The sequence below is a fragment of the Galleria mellonella genome, unplaced genomic scaffold (assembly GCF_026898425.1).
Source record: "Galleria mellonella isolate WM207_F2 unplaced genomic scaffold, CSIRO_AGI_GalMel_v1 utg159, whole genome shotgun sequence".
Lineage (NCBI taxonomy): Eukaryota > Metazoa > Arthropoda > Insecta > Lepidoptera > Pyralidae > Galleria > Galleria mellonella.
The window spans coordinates 2,461,227-2,478,359 of NW_026442004.1; the positions used below are offsets into that span (position 1 = coordinate 2,461,227).

The window sequence follows — 17,133 nt, forward strand, 5'->3', positions numbered from 1 at the left end:
GTGTTTCAATGTTAGCCATTAAACCGCCAGGCAACTGTTAATATTATATAAAAGTTATATTTCGTTAAAATTGTTCAAAGTGTATTCAACGAATAACCGTTTTCAACGTGACCAGCTGTCGCATATGTTCAAAAAGCCATAACTTCCGGAGGTCACGTTGTGGCTATTAATCTGGCGACAGTTGCACCCGCTCCATTACGGTAGTCCACTACATCAGAGCAGAGAGATGAACATAAATACGCATCACTGGACCTCATTTAGTAGGGACGATCAGGGTTCTATTGGGGTTGGTGCCCTCATTTCAGATTCTGTTTACCTGATTATGAATTGGCTAATTAAAACTTTATAGTTCAACAATTCATGTCTATACTGTACACATATCAGTGTATAATACGAGTATTTACCATAAAGAGATTTAGTACAACATTAATATTGTTGTTTAAGTTGAGTATTTAAGAAAAAGAATAAAACTAAAATAAATTTCGTCGAAATGCGAGCATTACACAAAATTTGCAGGTAAGCTCGTCGACCGCATTCGTAAGTAATTAAAGAGTGAGCAAGTTGGTCTGAAAGAAAATGTCAAAGTTAAAATGAGAAAGGGCATGCAACGATGGTTCGGGCATGTGGAAATAATGCCAGGTAAAAGGTTAACAAAACAGATATACAATGTGAATGTGGATGAATGTAAATATCGAGGAGACCCACACTAACGTATTATAATAAGATAAACCGTATTCTTTCTGAAGGAAGAATCAAAAGTCTCTGAAACTGGTGTGGATACATGAGACGAGTTATGAAAGTACAGGAAGCAAGAGATGTATGTAAGGATAAAAATTTTTAGCACTCGATTCTCTCTGCCTACTTAGCAAAGGACTTAGCATGAAGACAGATAGATAGATAGATTTTGTACATTAGTTATCTGTTTCAGTCCCTCTGTTCCACTAGCGACTGTACTTTTATGATTATATTTCAATTTGTAAAGTAAAATATGGTAATGAAATAACAAAGTACAAAAGCTACCGTGATACTCAAGAATAGTAACGCATGCTGATACAATTCATCAGTCTAGATTACGGTTATTACTTTTCATCAGAAAATATAGCTATCAAGTGACTCATACGATGAGTTTGCCTAACTCTTTATCTCATAATCTTCCGAGACAGTGTTTAACCTCATATATACCATGAATATACCATCTCCTTTCTTTTAATTTCCTAATTATTCTCAAGAAGATTATATATCAGTTTACTCGTTGTTTTATCTTCAAACCATTGAACCATAACTTTTTGCCTTAAAACAACAAACGGGTATTTTAATAGGTCGGTAATCTACTTAAACATGTATAAAACATTTAATTAAACTCGATTTAAGTAGAGATTATCTGTATGTACATTGCCTGACTACTAATAAAATTACACAAAAAGTGATGAGAATTAGCCATTCTAAAGCATAAATTCTCTCCGAGCAGATTGTTACTTTAATCTTTTATTTCCATTCTTAGGGATTCTTTCCGTCTTCATTAGTCATTCTTTAGAAGAGATAAAATTATTTATTAAAGGAAAGGCGAGGTGCTTTTTTCCAGAGGTTGTGGCGGACGATTGATGCGATTTTTATGTAAATGACGGGACCGAAGGTGTTATCAACTGTTGTCATATGAATAATATTTAATTTAGGTCACGGTATTGTATTATATTAATAAAACTGGTTGCGCCTGTGACTTCGTTCACATAGACTATAAATACACCAGTACCTTAAATTATATACGAGTAGATAGAGTGTCTCCGTACAAATGCTTCAAGAAAAACGGGTCAACTTTTTCATACAATTTTGCATGATTTATAATACGTTAATACTCGTACTCATTTTATTTATTAAATAATACATCAAGATACATTGTATGCGTAAGTATAGAGAACACTGATTAAAAAAAACGAATCCGCTAATTTGACAATTAACTGACAAAAAGTTGACCCGTTTTTGAAGCTCGATGCTCTATCTATATAATCTAAGACCAGTACATCCATTACACTTGTAAAACAAATCTCGGTATCCCACTTTTCTACTTTGTCTCAAAATTACCACTCACATTTTCAGCTAGCTTAGCTTTTTTTTGCTACTTCTTACGCGTAAGCAGAATGTGTTCACTGACCAAAATAAAGACCTTCCCCGTCGTATATAGTACGTGTCTAGCAAACTTCATAGTGATTCTTTTAGCCTTTAAGGTCGTAAGAAGTAACAAATACACTCACTTTCACGTTTATAAAATTATTTAATTACTGTGAAAATCTCATTGCAATGAGTGACCGTGATTTTACTTGAAACGTTAATACACAAAACTATTCCTTTATTTAAACGATATAACTTATTTAAATACCTTTATGGTACAAATCGGACAAGTATCTATCTATTTAATTTACCTAAAACCGTCAACTTGTCGTATCCAATCAAATGAAAGAGAACCCAACCAGCCTGAACAGTAACTTTGACACCAAGTTTCCAACTAACTGTAACTTGATCAACCTCAATATTATGGGTATCAATCAAAGCACTTATGAGACACATAATTAACTAGTAACTCCTCGTATTACCCACAATTTACCGTCGGCGGCCTTATTTAATTATCGTACCCTACACATGAGCTTCTGTACTTATTAAAGTGATAGTTAATTTGAACATAAGGTCCAGTTTATTTAGGATGTGTTTATAATGAAAAGACAATATGCAACATTTTCATTGTCAGTAATATTATTATATTGCTTATGATTTAGATTCGAAGCAGTGTTCGAATCTAAATTTAGTATCTAAATAGGATAGTGTTCTCGGAGATCTCAAGAGCAAATTCCAGCCTCTCCAGACCTATGTCTGAATTTTTAAATTTATATTTGGTTTATTTAAAAATAATTATAACTTGCTTCGTGCATTAGAGTGCTACGTGATACGTAGAAACGATAAGTTACGTCTAACGTAACTTATCAGCTGTCGTCTGATAAGCTACGTTAGAGGCATTCGTTACTATGCCAGTCCTCCAAGCCTTCTGAGCCTCACCCTGAGATGAGGGTCTCAGGCCAAACCCCTTTGCCCCGGGGGGAAAGGGATTGTTAGAAATGGAGACTGAGAATCCCATTGCTAGCAATATACCCAACCAGGTCGACCTCCTTGCGGTTCCCCCTGGAAACTATCATGATTAATTCTTGGTGAATTCATCATGATGGGCCAACTGGCCTGTTTTCATTCTCATCTATCACCCTTCACTGGTGCTCCGCTAGCGTATCCCGTTAGCGCAGGCGGGGTTACCATACCATTTTAACTCATCAAAAAAAAACCCCTTTGCCCCTGAATCATCACTAGGGGCAATTACCCCAGGATCTGTCTTCTGTAAATTGGCTTGTTGGATGGTAATGGGAGTAAAATTCTTACAATTATCTAAAATCACTTAACTCCAGCGAGCGACATCCACTACAGTACTAGTAGTAGGAAGTGTTCTACCAGTAAATCTTATAATTTCTCCAAAAAAATATTTAATCTCCCATATGTGCTATTAATTCGGCACGTCCCACTATCAAAATTTTTGTCATTTTGACCCATGTATCCGTACTAGAGGGAGACTTTGTACAAAAGTCGATTGCTTGGGTACCTCTGTCCCATTCATGTTTCAACCGCGAAGCAGCTGTGTTTGCATGGCTGTGTTTCGGTTTGAAGGGTGGGATATGGCGTGATTATACTGGGTACAGAGGAATAATACCTGAGTCCTCAGGAATGGCAACGCATGGGGTGTATCATGGGCGAAACAGTATACTCTATTATATCCATGGTACTGCTCATGTGTATAGGCGACGGTTACCACTTTCCATCAGGTGGGCCGTCAGCTTGTTTGCCATTCTTAGTTGTATAAAATAAAAAAAAGGGGAAATTATGACTTTCAGAGTAGAGTGGTAATGGTAGACTTAATTAAATGGATGCTAAGATTTCCATTCCATTTTGTACAGTGAAGTTTATACCGCAATGGAAAAATTTTTATTAAAATTTGTCTCTTTAAAACAAAGCAAGGATAAAACGCTGATACCCAGTTGTTTACTACAAATAGTATAATTTATCCTTGTTCATAGCAAAGATCTATCAGTATCTATTCTATTTATTATTTTTTGTCGTATCAATTTTTTTTTTATTAAAACAACAATAAAGGTCTTGGGCTGTATTATATTACAGACCATCAAGTACCTACTAAACTTAAAATAATACTGATTTATTTCAATTATAAATTTTAGTTAATACCGGTTTTCAGAATAATGGTTTCTCTGTAATATCAAATTAAAATGTTACTTTTAAAGTTAGCAATAATGGCGCTTCAAAGTCGAACCATGTCAGACATTTTGATAGAAAATTAGTGTACCTTTAAAATGGTCTTTGAGCAAACAAATATCGGTCTTCAAAAACCTTCCCGGAATTAGAAACAATAGATATTAATATACAGGTCTTTATAAAGGGATTGATGGAACCCAAGACTCTAAAATTATTGGAGTGAAATTAGAGCTACCTCATGATGCCTCACCCTCGGGCTTGTTTTAACAAGTTCTAGACGTAAAATCTCGAGGTTCCGTACAAGTTTTAATCGACGCTGAAACTCCACAAATTAAATATGCAAGCTTCAGACGTTTAGTAAATTTTCTACTAGTAAAGATAATACTTACTAATATAAAATTCAGAAGTTATAACATTTATAAAGGAATCGGCCTAAATTGTTACCACCAGAGGACACCACCCTAAAATAAGTAATAAAAATACTATAATTATAAATATAAAAACCTGTAAAGATATGAAGATGTTTAGATATACATTTGAACAAATGAATGGATTAGAATAAAATTTACTACATAAATAGATATGGTATCCTTTTATGTACCTAGAGAAAACAGAATATTTCTATCCTATTCTATATATGGGTATTTTATTCTCACAACCCACTAGATGGGAAACGGTAACCGCCATTATCATCGTAGTGAGACACTGTGAGATCTATGTATATATGTATACTCCTCTTGCGTTGTTATTCGTATTAAAGCAAGACTACCCTCCTCAGCCTCCTAAGCACAATCCTATAAGTAAGCGATATGAAGATATGTTACCGCTGTGCGATGACTATATACAATCTAAAATAGTCTATATGCAATATAAATAATGCATAATAGTGCATAAATCTATTGTACCAAACATATAAATAACTGAGTGCGTGTGTGTGCCTGGGTACGAACTTACGTGTGTGTTTGTGTCTGTGCGTGTATATCTACAGTTCACATAAAGAAAGATCACTGATAATACTCAGTGGAGATACAATTCCCACACATTACATCCATTCCAACACATCCATAAAAATTGTAATCATGAAAAATGTTACGCATTTATAACATTATGAAAACGAAAATCCGATTCAGAAATTGACAGGACGATTTCAGAATTGGATTTTCAGATACAATAACAAAAAGAGATATCGAGTAATTATCATTGAAACGACCAATTGTTATTTATTGAATTGATTACGTCAATCGTAAATTGTATGAGTGAATGAATTTATGTCATTACTAGGACCACGATAAAAATTTAATAATATTTTTTATTTATCGGGAAAGTATTTCTGTATGCTTTAAAAGAAATAGATGCTATATTTACAATTAGTTGAATCATTAACGCAAAGTACATGGATAAGTAATATTCTACCTTGACATATAGAGTATTTAATATATCGATTTATGCAGATGAACCCCAGGGCACAGTCAGTAAAATACAAAAATAACAAGAACTTGAACTCTTCAGTATGCTCTTTAATCAGAAGAACTGTTCAAATTTAAATAGACAATTGTGGGACTCTTTTCCTTTAAAACACTGTCCGACTTCACCCACTGAAACTGCGCAGAGATGTTGCATCTCTGTGCATCTTCTACCGAATTTATCATGGGGAGTGTTCTGAGGAATTGTTCGGATTGATACCTGCTGCTGATTTTCACCACCGTACAACCCGCCACAAAGTATAGTTTCATCCCAATCATCTGAACGAGTGGCGGTCTTCCACCGTGCGTTTTTTAAGGCACTTTCTCCCACGCACAACCACTCTTTGGAATCAACTTCCCTGTGTTGTAAAAAAAAAACTCATGGTATTACATTTTTTCACCATAGTATCGAGAAAGTATTCCTTTTTTTCATCGCATTGAAATGATAGAAGGTTGTGTCAAAATACCCACTGCGTATTCCGTTTCTCCATCTCCTTCGATGAATCGCAATTGTCGCAAATACCACTTCATCCGTCACTGTAGCCAAATCCACATCATATTTGTTTAACCTCTGCTGCATGGAACCAACTTTAAAGAAGAACTAATAGTAGGGGCCGCAGATTACATGCAATCTTACGTTGGACATGCAACCCACATAAATAGATGTCATATTCATCGGGCGGATATAGAGTCAATGTATCGTGCACAGATCAAGGGGAATGGCGGCTATCCTAAAATGTTGTTTGCGTTTCCTTTCTTGGTGTCTATAATACTTCCTTTTGTAAGACAAGAATTATCACCAGCGGTAGCTCAGTTATTATTACATAGATGTAATCATGTGGATATGATCAAGATAAAAATTGCCTATTTCCATTCCAAATCCTACGCATGCCAACATTTAACATAGCGATCAGTAGGTTGCTAAGGCTCCAAATAAGATACAAACTCACTTTCCATACGTCATGCGTTTTCTTTCTTGATGGCTATATTATAATGTGCCCTTTTGTAAGATAAGACCTGTCATCAGCAGTAGCGCAGTTACTTTAAATTTTACCTACAATTTCGTGGACGAAATCAGGTCAAGATAAATTTTGCCTATTTCCATTCCAAATACTACACATGCCAGAATTTAATATGATGATCAATAGGTTGCTATGGCGCCAAATGATAAGAATCAAATTTACTTTCTCTAATATTATTAGTAAAAATAATAATAGTATTTATTTCCAATACTATATCACACACACAATCACAAACTCATTCGCGTAAATTGATGTACTTAATAGATAGAGAGTACTTAAGCTAAAATGTAGTTATATGAGTTGTAAGTCGTTTTAAAGTAAGACTGGAACTTACTAGATCGTAACAATTAAAAATATGCGCGTTAACAGTGCTATGTAGAACAATGTTGTATCACACATTGTATCAATTAAAAATACCAATTTTGAATGAGTTATGAATGATTCAAATTTTATTAACATATACTTACATTTTTTACTAACTGTATGATACATACACTGTGACGCTGCTGATAATCCCTAATTCATATTATAAATGTGAAAGAGAGCGTCTTAACGACTTAAACAATTATTATGAAGTTCGGTATATAGGGTTAAGAGGATTATAGGCTACTTTTTATCCTAGTCAGTAAACGTATGGCAGTTACGCGGACGAAAGCGCGGGTAAAGACTAGTATTATTTTATACAAAACAGAGAGCAAACGAGCATGCGGCTCACCTAATGGTAAGTGACTACCACCGCCCATGATCACCCACAACACCAACGGCATTGCAGCTGTGCTGCCGGCCTTTTAAAAAGGAATATGCTCTTTTCTTGAAGTTATGATGTCGTATCGGTTCGGGAATACCGCTGCTGGAAATTGATTCCAAAGAGTGGTTGTGCGTGGAAAAAAGGATATTATAATTAAAAAATATATTAATGTACAATAATATATAACTAATAAAGCTGATTGAGCTATATGTACAGTTATAGTCCATACACTAACATTACATGTAAGAAAGTTGTTGCAAAATAGAGCAAAAATATATTAATAGAGCAGTTCTAAGTAAAATATATTATTTGTCAGCAGCAAATATCAAGAAACATCATCTAATCCCAAACTTATTTATGAATATTCTGTGCTGAAATAAACTTGAGCTTGTATCATTAGACAATTGAAAGATATAAATAATTTCTTGTGAATAGTTACATAGAATTATTATTAAACACCCAGTTCATTATATATATACTAATAAATAAAATTTTTTTCATTGTACAGGAATTGAATGCGCAAACATATAAAAAAAATTGTATAAATGTCTACAGAAGTAAGGTCGTCTAAGGTGTAGTGTATATATATATATATATATATATATATATATATATATATATATATATATACACCAGAAGAATAAAATAATTAGGGGTATAACAATTTAACACAAGTCCTTTACATGCTCCCCTAACAGCTATTAAAAGGGTTTATACTCTAAACAACCCTTTTATATTACGTAGATAACACGTTAAACGCTTACATTCGTTTTATTTTGTTTCTCCAATAAGGTAATTTATGTTGTGGCAATATAAATACGGTAAAAATGTATTGTATAAATAAATAAGTGATTTCAAAACAAAAATGACAAGTATTTGTTGTCAATAAAGCTAAACTAATGTCTGTAAAAAAATAACAATTAATTATATTTTTTATGACACTTAGAATGGCAAATAAGCTGACGGCCACCTAATGGAAAGTGGTAACCGTCGGCTATAGACATGAGCAGTACCATGGATATAATATAGTATACTGTTTTGCCCATGACACCCCCATGCGCTGCCATTCCTGAGGACTCGGGTGTTATTCCTCTGTACCCTGTAAATTCACTGCCATATCCCACTTTTCAAACCGAAACACAGCCATTCAAACACGACTGCTTCACGGTAGAAACACGATTCCCATGTAGGTACGTACCAAAGATATGTAAGCATAGCCCGACAATAGTACCCACAGTACTTGTACAATTTAATTAATATTGTCTAATTAAATTTGTCTACATTATTATAATAAATTTACTTTGACCTTTAAACATGATAATGTACCTGTTTATATTAAATTTATGATTAGATGATTACCGTGAATTTAATGGCATTTCTCATTGTTTTCGGTTTCTATAGGAGCTTTAGGAATTCCTTTCTTATCAAAAAGTCAGTACCCAACCCACATGTTATACATCTACTTAGTAAACATTTCAAGTTTCAGATCGTCCTATGAAAATTCTTGACGATTTTAGGCTAACAGCTGGAATCGAGCCCCTTAATTCAAGGCGAGACTGCATCTCTTTGCACCTTCTATCATCTATATAACGGATTGTATTCTAAAGAACTCTTCAATATGATGCTTGCAGCCAGCTTTAATAATCGCACCTCTATCGGCAGGGAATTCATCCTCAGACTCTAGAACTAAAAAAAAGGTTTCAGACGTGCTTCTTCCCGCGAACGTTCTTATTGTGGATCTTCGTGTCGAGGTTTTCCCTAAAGACTACAGTATGGGGTTCTTCAAAAAGAGCGTAAAAAAAATCTTAGGGGTCGATAGTGTTACAAGCATCTTTAGATTACAGTATCCCTATTTATCATCAAATAGGCCGTATGCTTGTTTTCCACTATGATAGTATAAAAAAAAAGTATAAATACAAATTATATAAAAATTTTAACAGTCTTCACAAAATATAAAATTAATGCTACCAAATTAAGGGGTAAATGTAAAAACAAAAATGGTTGATCTCGTAATACCGGTAAGGTCGGTGCATACGGGGCCAATTTCATTATGCAAATTCCCATGAAATGTACGCGAAACACGAGGCGTGCGGTACCCTAATTGATGAGCAAATTTACATGCTAATAAAATCCGTTTGTAGTATCGTAGATTGCATACAACTGCAACGCAAAAGCTGATAGCAAAAATGTTCTACATATTGTACTGGCTGTATCTTGCAGCATCTCCTATGATAGTCTCGTTTACCTTAAGAAATAACCAATTGGAGAATATAATAATATAATCTATTAGAGTCAGACATGGAAAATATATACAAAAAAAGTCTATTAATTATTATCTTTATTCAAGAAATTATTTAAGTTTTTTTTTTAATTAACTGTGTATCGTCCCAAACGGCGCTTCAATCGATCGATTATTCGATTCTTAATCGAATGTCCACACCTCGCGGATATGAAGCGATTACATTATTATTAAGTTGGAGGGCAGTTAGTGAACTTGTCCTTGCACTCGGCTTGAGATCACGTACCGTCGCGAATCAAGAGCATAACCGAACAGTGATCTAGGAGATCATCAAATTACAGATAAAATATTGTGTATTTAAAGATTTGTGTAGGCCTACCAATCAAGAATTTATAACAGCATCCAGTCAAAGGTGGAAAGCAGTGCGGCGCATGAGATTCCTTCAAGTAAGTGCACGTACCTTCTTAAATATTGTAATCGCTTCATCCTCATTATCAGAAGTAAGGACAAACGTATTTCCACCGCTTAACGGTGTCCCTACATTCTTTTTGGTGCCGAAACCCGGGAGATAAATCTCGTAATATCTAAATATCGGCTGTATAGATCATTATCGTTGCATTGGGACTTTACATATTCCGATTACATATAAATTAATACTCATATTTATTAATTTCGTTATATTTTAAATCATATTTTATCATTAAAACCTTAATTAGAAATCGGAATTCACATTCCTGAAACAAGTGGGTAGTCCGCGCGGAATTGTAACTTTGCCATTGCCAGTGCATTGAGTAGGCTTAATTTTACTATTTTATAGTGATTTATTCGTTCCTCCTAGTTTTCATTGTATCGATGTTTAATGTTTATGTAGGATCATAAAAACAATCTTATTTATATCGGTGTTTTTATAATTTATCGGCTTACACGAACATTAAACGTAAATCGTAATGATCATCCATCTATTGTCTAGGTATTTACTAATTTTGTGAAATCATATAAGCAATCTCATTTAATTCGTGCTTATATAACTACTTATCGGTTCATAATAGTTATTGAATACATATTACCATAGGATAAGTACTGTAATATTCTAAGTCTTTAGTGAACAAAACAAACAGACAAATTTCTTATTACATTAATAGTGACTTAATATTAATATTTTCATCGATTCTGTAAATTTATTCGTTTACAAGTTATATTATTGTAAAATATTATTATCAAAAGGAATTTCATTCGTAACTAGTGCATATTTTAGTAATATTTATAGTGAATTTAATATTGAAAACTTATAGATATATATAAATAAACTTAATATCTGTTGTGGAATTATAAATATTCTATTGATAAAATATTCTCGTAATAAATTCTGTCTACATAAAGTTCCGTTGACTATAGAAATTAACATTTACCCTCAAATTATTAATATTTTTTTTATTTTTTGATATTTTTGATCTATTTATAGACTTGTTCTTCATTGTTTAAATTTGTAAACAACTTATAAATTGATCGTTTTTGCACGATGTCTGTTAATACAAATAAACGTAAACTTAGTCTGTCAAAGCGCAGTAAATCGAAGTATGAAGAATACACAACTCGTGATTTGCCATCATTAAGAAGAAAACGTACTATCGCGTTTAATCGTTTATCTAAGGCATTGCAAATAGGCAATGACGCGAAGTTAGATGCAACTAAGTTGGATTTATTTTTATCGTACTGTAATGAATTACAGAAAATTTCTACCGATTTCGAGAATGCACATCTCCTTATTCTGGATTTACATGATGATTCAGAGTCCGATGATGAGGGTGTTCGTGAGAGTTTTGATGATATGTATTTTAATGTTCTAGCCTTGCAACGTACATATACTAAACCTAAGGTACGGAATGAACCGGAACAGAACAGTTCTTCACATATAAAATTACCCAAGGTCACTCTTCCCACGTACTCAGGCAATATTAAATGCTGGACAAAATACATAAATACATTCAATTCTTTAATAAACGAGAATACCTCATTAAGTAATTTGGAAAAATTTCATTATTTGAGATCGTCACTCTCAGGCGATGCTTTAGCGTTGATACGAGCCTACCCTGTAGCCGGTGAATATTATATCGACGCATATAACGCACTAGTTAATCGTTATAGGGACAAGCGTGATTTAGCGTTTACCTGTTGGCGTGAAATTTTAAATGTGGAATTTAAAATTAATAACGTAAAGGAGTTTCGTCGCTCACTAGACATGATCGATGAGAACTTAAATATATTATGACAGGTAAATTTACCCGTTCAAGAGTGGGATTTTGTTCTTATTTATCATCTATTATCGAAACTTGATACTAAGACACGTCGTGAGTTTGAGGAAAAGTATTCACATATCCAAATACCTTCTTATAAAATAGTTAGAGATTTCTTACACTCGAAATGCGAAGCACACAGTCGTGATACACACTTTACCGACTCAAATAAACCGCATTACAATCATCATGAATCGTCGAATACTCATGTCGGTATGCATGCAAGGCGTGTAAATGTTTCTCACACACTCGTTGCAACTAATGAATCCAAGGGTACTAGTGCATCATCTAGTGTTGCCAGCTCAACAAAAGGTTGTCCATATTGTGGCCAGGCTCATTCGATTGCTTCATGCAAATCATTTATCGATAAATCTATTGACGAACGCATGGCAATAGTCAATGACAAAAGATGGTGTTACAATTGTTTGAAATCTTCGCATCAGTTAAAAACTTGTGCCTCTGTATTTACCTGTCAGAAATGTAAGCGTAAACATCATACTCTGTTAATAAGGACACAATAAAATCGGTCAATACTGCATCATTATTGACACATAACTCGAGTGTCAATACAACTGTGCTGCTAGCAACAGCGATTGTTACGGTAAAGGACCGTCTCGGTAACATTCAAACTTTTCGTGCATTGTTTGACACTGGCAGTCAGAATAATTTTATTACTGAAGAAGCAGTAAATCGTTTGAATCTTAATTTAGTTTCTTCTTCTTACTCAATTAAAGGCTTGGGTGACGTGTCGGCGGCAACTAGCGGTATAGTACGCTGTGTAGTTGGAAGCTTATCGGCAAATAACACTGAAGTGTCATTTGAACTTGACATGCACGTCATTCCCAAGATCTGTTGTGATCAACCCATTGCGAAACTAAACACTTTTGGGTGGTCACACATCGAATCATTAAATCTAGCTGATCCTGGGTTTGCCATACCCGGCCCTGTGGATTTGTTACTTGGTGCAGACGTCTTCGCGGATTCGCTCCTTACCGAACGCATTAAGGGCGGTCCATCGCAGCCACCAGCATTTAATTCAGTGTTTGGTTGGTTATTATTAGGCAAAACTTTGTTATCATGTTCATCATTGGCCGCGTTGCAATCGAATGTTGAATCAGAACGTCTTGTGAAATTGGTTGAACAATTTTGGGAACTCGATAGTGTATCACAAGCTAATTCATATACTCCTGAAGATATTCTTTGTGAGAAAGAATATGTCGCAACCACAACTCGAGATAAGTCTGGTCGATATGAGGTATATTTACCGTTTAAAAACTCATGTGAACCTGTTTTCATGGGATCTCGTGAAATAGCGGAGAGGCGCTTTTATGCACTTGAACGGCGTCTGTCTCGGAATCCTGACCTAAAATGTCAATACGTTAATTTCATGCAAGACTATATTCAAAGCGGTCACATGTCATTAGTACCTGTTTCAGAAAATCGTCGCGGTAAATACTATATTCCGCATCATTGTATTATACGGCCGACAGTCCTACAACACAGCTTCGCGTAGTGTTCGACGCATCTGCGAAGGATAATCGGGGTAACTCTTTAAATGAATCTCTATGGGTTGGTCCGAAGTGTCAAACTGATATTACAAGGGTTCTTTTACATTTTCGGGAACATGCTATTGTTTTCATGGCAGACATACGCCAAATGTATAGGCAAGTTCTTGTTGCTCCAGCCCATAGAGAATACCAGCGGATATTATGGCGGTCTAACTCAGACCAACACGTATCTGAATATAGATTAAACACCGTAACTTATGGTGTTTCTTCGGCTCCCTATCTCGCTTGTCGTACTATTCAGCAGCTCGCGAGAGATGAAGGGGATTCGTTTCCTCTAGCAAAAGAAACCGTCACATGCGATATTTATGTTGATGATATTGTTACTGGTACCAATACTATGTTCCAAGCTCGCGAGTTGAAGTCGCAGGTTATCGCTTTGCTCAAATCTGGCAATTTCGAATTAAGAAAATGGGCTAGTAACAAACCAGAATTGCTGGAAGAAATTCCACCAGAGCATTGTCTTGTAGAAGCTAAATCTTTTATCGATGCACAATCTTGCACACTCAAGGTTCTCGGTCTTAAATGGGATCCACTGCGTGATTCGTTTGTCTTTCACGTGCAACCTCTTAACAAAGTTTGTACCAAGCGATCCATATTGAGTGAGGTTAGTCGCATCTTCGACCCGTTGGGATTTCTTTCTCCAGTGACTATTCACATCAAAATCTTAATCCAACAACTTTGGGTAGCTGGCGTAGCATGGGACGAAACACCACCTGACAATATTGTTCGTATGTGGACAAATTATGTACAACAGTTACCATCCATTCAAAATTTAATCGTACCCCGTCGTTGTACTGTTGATCACGCAATATCGTATGAGCTTCACGGGTTTTGCGATAGCTCGGAGAAGGCCTATGGCGCTGTCATTTATTTACGTGTTACAGTCAATAGTGATCGTATACATACTTATTTTGTATGTTCCAAAGCTCGCGTCGCTCCTTTGAAAAAACTAAGCTTACCACGTCTGGAATTATGTGCAGCAATGCTATTAGTAGACTTATTAAAGTTCGTAAAGGAGACATACATGCCGCGTATCAATTTCTCTATTACTCTTTGGAGTGACTCGACTGTTGTACTGTCATGGCTCCGAGCACATTCATCAAAGTGGACTACATTTGTTGCGAACAGAGTTAGCCACATACAAAGTATAGCGCCTATTGATCAATGGCGACACGTTTCCACACATGACAACCCCGCAGATATTTGCTCACGAGGCCAGTTTCCTCAACAACTTGTTGATAATACTTTATGGTGGGCGGGCCCCACATGGTTACGTAAACCACACACCGAGTGGCCATCATCTTCTTCATCTATCACTGACATTGATGATAACATAATATCTTCGGAGATAAGGCGAAACACCACGTTATTAATTCAACAAACCGCATCGATTAATCCAAATCTCGATCCTTTTTTAGAGGAATTACTCAATAGCGATCTATCATTAGATGCTATTATTGATAAAATTGCCTATGCAGTCATTCGAAAATCTGATACTACAGATTCAGTGTTATCAAGCGATGAGCGACACCAATCACTTCTTATGCTCGTAAAATATATTCAATCCTTGTCGTTTTCTATCGAAATTGAGAAAATTCGTTCTAGACAATCGTTGTCTAAATCGTATCGTAAGCTCAATCTATTCATTGATAACCAGGAGGTGCTCAGGGTGGGCGGTAGGATTTCTCGCTCTGGACTCGAATACGAACAGGTACATCCAGCATTGTTACCATCTAATAATTTGTTTACATCAAAATTAATTCAATCGGTTCATTTGAACAATTGTCATTGTGGTATAAATACTACACAATACTTAATATTACAACAATTTTGGATAATATCGGCTAAACGGGTCATTCGACGCTGTTTATCGCAATGCTTTAATTGTTTTCGACTTCAACCTAAACCGTTACAACCTTTCATGAGTGACCTTCCTAAATATCGCGTAAATCAAGTAAAACCTTTTTCTGTGGTAGGAATTGACTACGCTGGCCCTTTTCGCATTAAAACCGGACCATATCGTGGAGCTAAAATAGACAAGGCCTATCTTTGTTTATTTATCTGTTTGGCTACGAAGGCTGTTCATTTGGAAACAGTATCCACTCTTTCTACCGATGGATTCATTGCCGCCTTACGCCGTTTTGTTGCTCGGAGAGGCAGGTGTTCGACAATACATGCGGATTGTGGAACAAACTTTATCGGTGCTCGCAATCAACTAGTGTCTCTCACCGAAACTGCATCTAAAAGTGAGCGAATTGATTTTAAATTTAATCCACCCTCTGCACCGCATTTCGGAGGTGTCTGGGAGATCCAAGTGAGAGTGGCAAAAACACTTTTATATCGGGTTGTAGGTGACCAAGTATTGACGTTCGAAGAGCTCACCACTCTTTTTACTCAAATCGAAGCGGTCATGAATTCGCGTCCCTTGTATCCAATGAGTTCAGACCCAAACGACTTCCAGGTTTTAACGCCAGGGCATTTTTTAACTCTCGAACCATTGACGTCCGTTCCGGATACGGATTCAACTCACGTTAATATCAATAGACTAGATCGTTGGCAGTTAATTCAGACATTTCAACGTTCTTTCTGGAATAGGTGGAGGAATGAATATTTACATACATTAACCTTACGAGCCAAATGGACGAAAGATTCCAAACCATTAGAACTTAACTCAATGGTCATTATCAAGGATGATAATCATCCACCTCTGCACTGGCAAATAGGAAGAGTTGTAGAATTACATCCTGGACCAGATGGTCAGGTTCGTGTAGCCACTATAAAAACGGACAAGAACAATTTGATCAAGAGACCTCTAGTAAAGCTATGTCCTTTACCAAATGAACCATTCTAGTAAATTATTCTCGTTTATCATATATTTATTTATTTAATTATATATTATTATGAACAAGTAGTGTATGTATCATATCGTTGTATTCAATCTTAAGTTATAGTATCGTTTTTGTCTTTGTTAAGAAAATTACTATCGAATTTTGGTGGGCGGAATTATGTATCGTCCCAAACGGCGCTTCAATCGATCGATTATTCGATTCTTAATCGAATGTCCACACCTCGCGGATATGAAGCGATTACATTATTATTAAGTTGGAGGGCAGTTAGTGAACTTGTCCTTGCACTCGGCTTGAGATCACGTACCGTCGCGAATCAAGAGCATAACCGAACAGTGATCTAGGAGATCATCAAATTACAGATAAAATATTGTGTATTTAAAGATTTGTGTAGGCCTACCAATCAAGAATTTATAACAGCATCCAGTCAAAGGTGGAAAGCAGTGCGGCGCATGAGATTCCTTCAAGTAAGTGCACGTACCTTCTTAAATATTGTAATCGCTTCATCCTCATTATCAGAAGTAAGGACAAACGTATTTCCACCGCTTAACGGTGTCCCTACAAACTGAGATTTGTTGCAACAAATACTTGCAGTATTAAATAAATTAATTAAAGTTATATTTTTTAAATAAACTGACATTTATTGCAGCAAAT

The 17,133-nt window shown here is 35.5% G+C and overlaps 2 protein-coding genes across 2 annotated transcripts in view; both read left to right on the forward strand.

Moving 5' to 3' along the window:
- LOC113519045 (peroxidase-like) overlaps positions 1 to 13,578 on the forward strand; it is a 94,550-nt gene extending 80,972 nt beyond the window's left edge. Inside the window, exons 13-14 of the mRNA XM_052892549.1 lie at positions 11,501 to 11,698; positions 12,577 to 13,578. Coding sequence (XP_052748509.1) covers positions 11,501 to 11,698; positions 12,577 to 13,578 — 1,200 coding nt within the window. The remainder of the gene's footprint in view (positions 1 to 11,500; positions 11,699 to 12,576) is intronic.
- A 143-nt stretch (positions 13,579 to 13,721) lies between these two features.
- LOC128200146 (uncharacterized) lies at positions 13,722 to 16,484 on the forward strand. The gene has a single exon (XM_052892550.1). The coding sequence runs from the start codon at positions 13,722 to 13,724 to the stop codon at positions 16,482 to 16,484; it is 2,763 nt and encodes a 920-aa protein (XP_052748510.1).
- Positions 16,485 to 17,133: the final 649 nt, after the last annotated feature.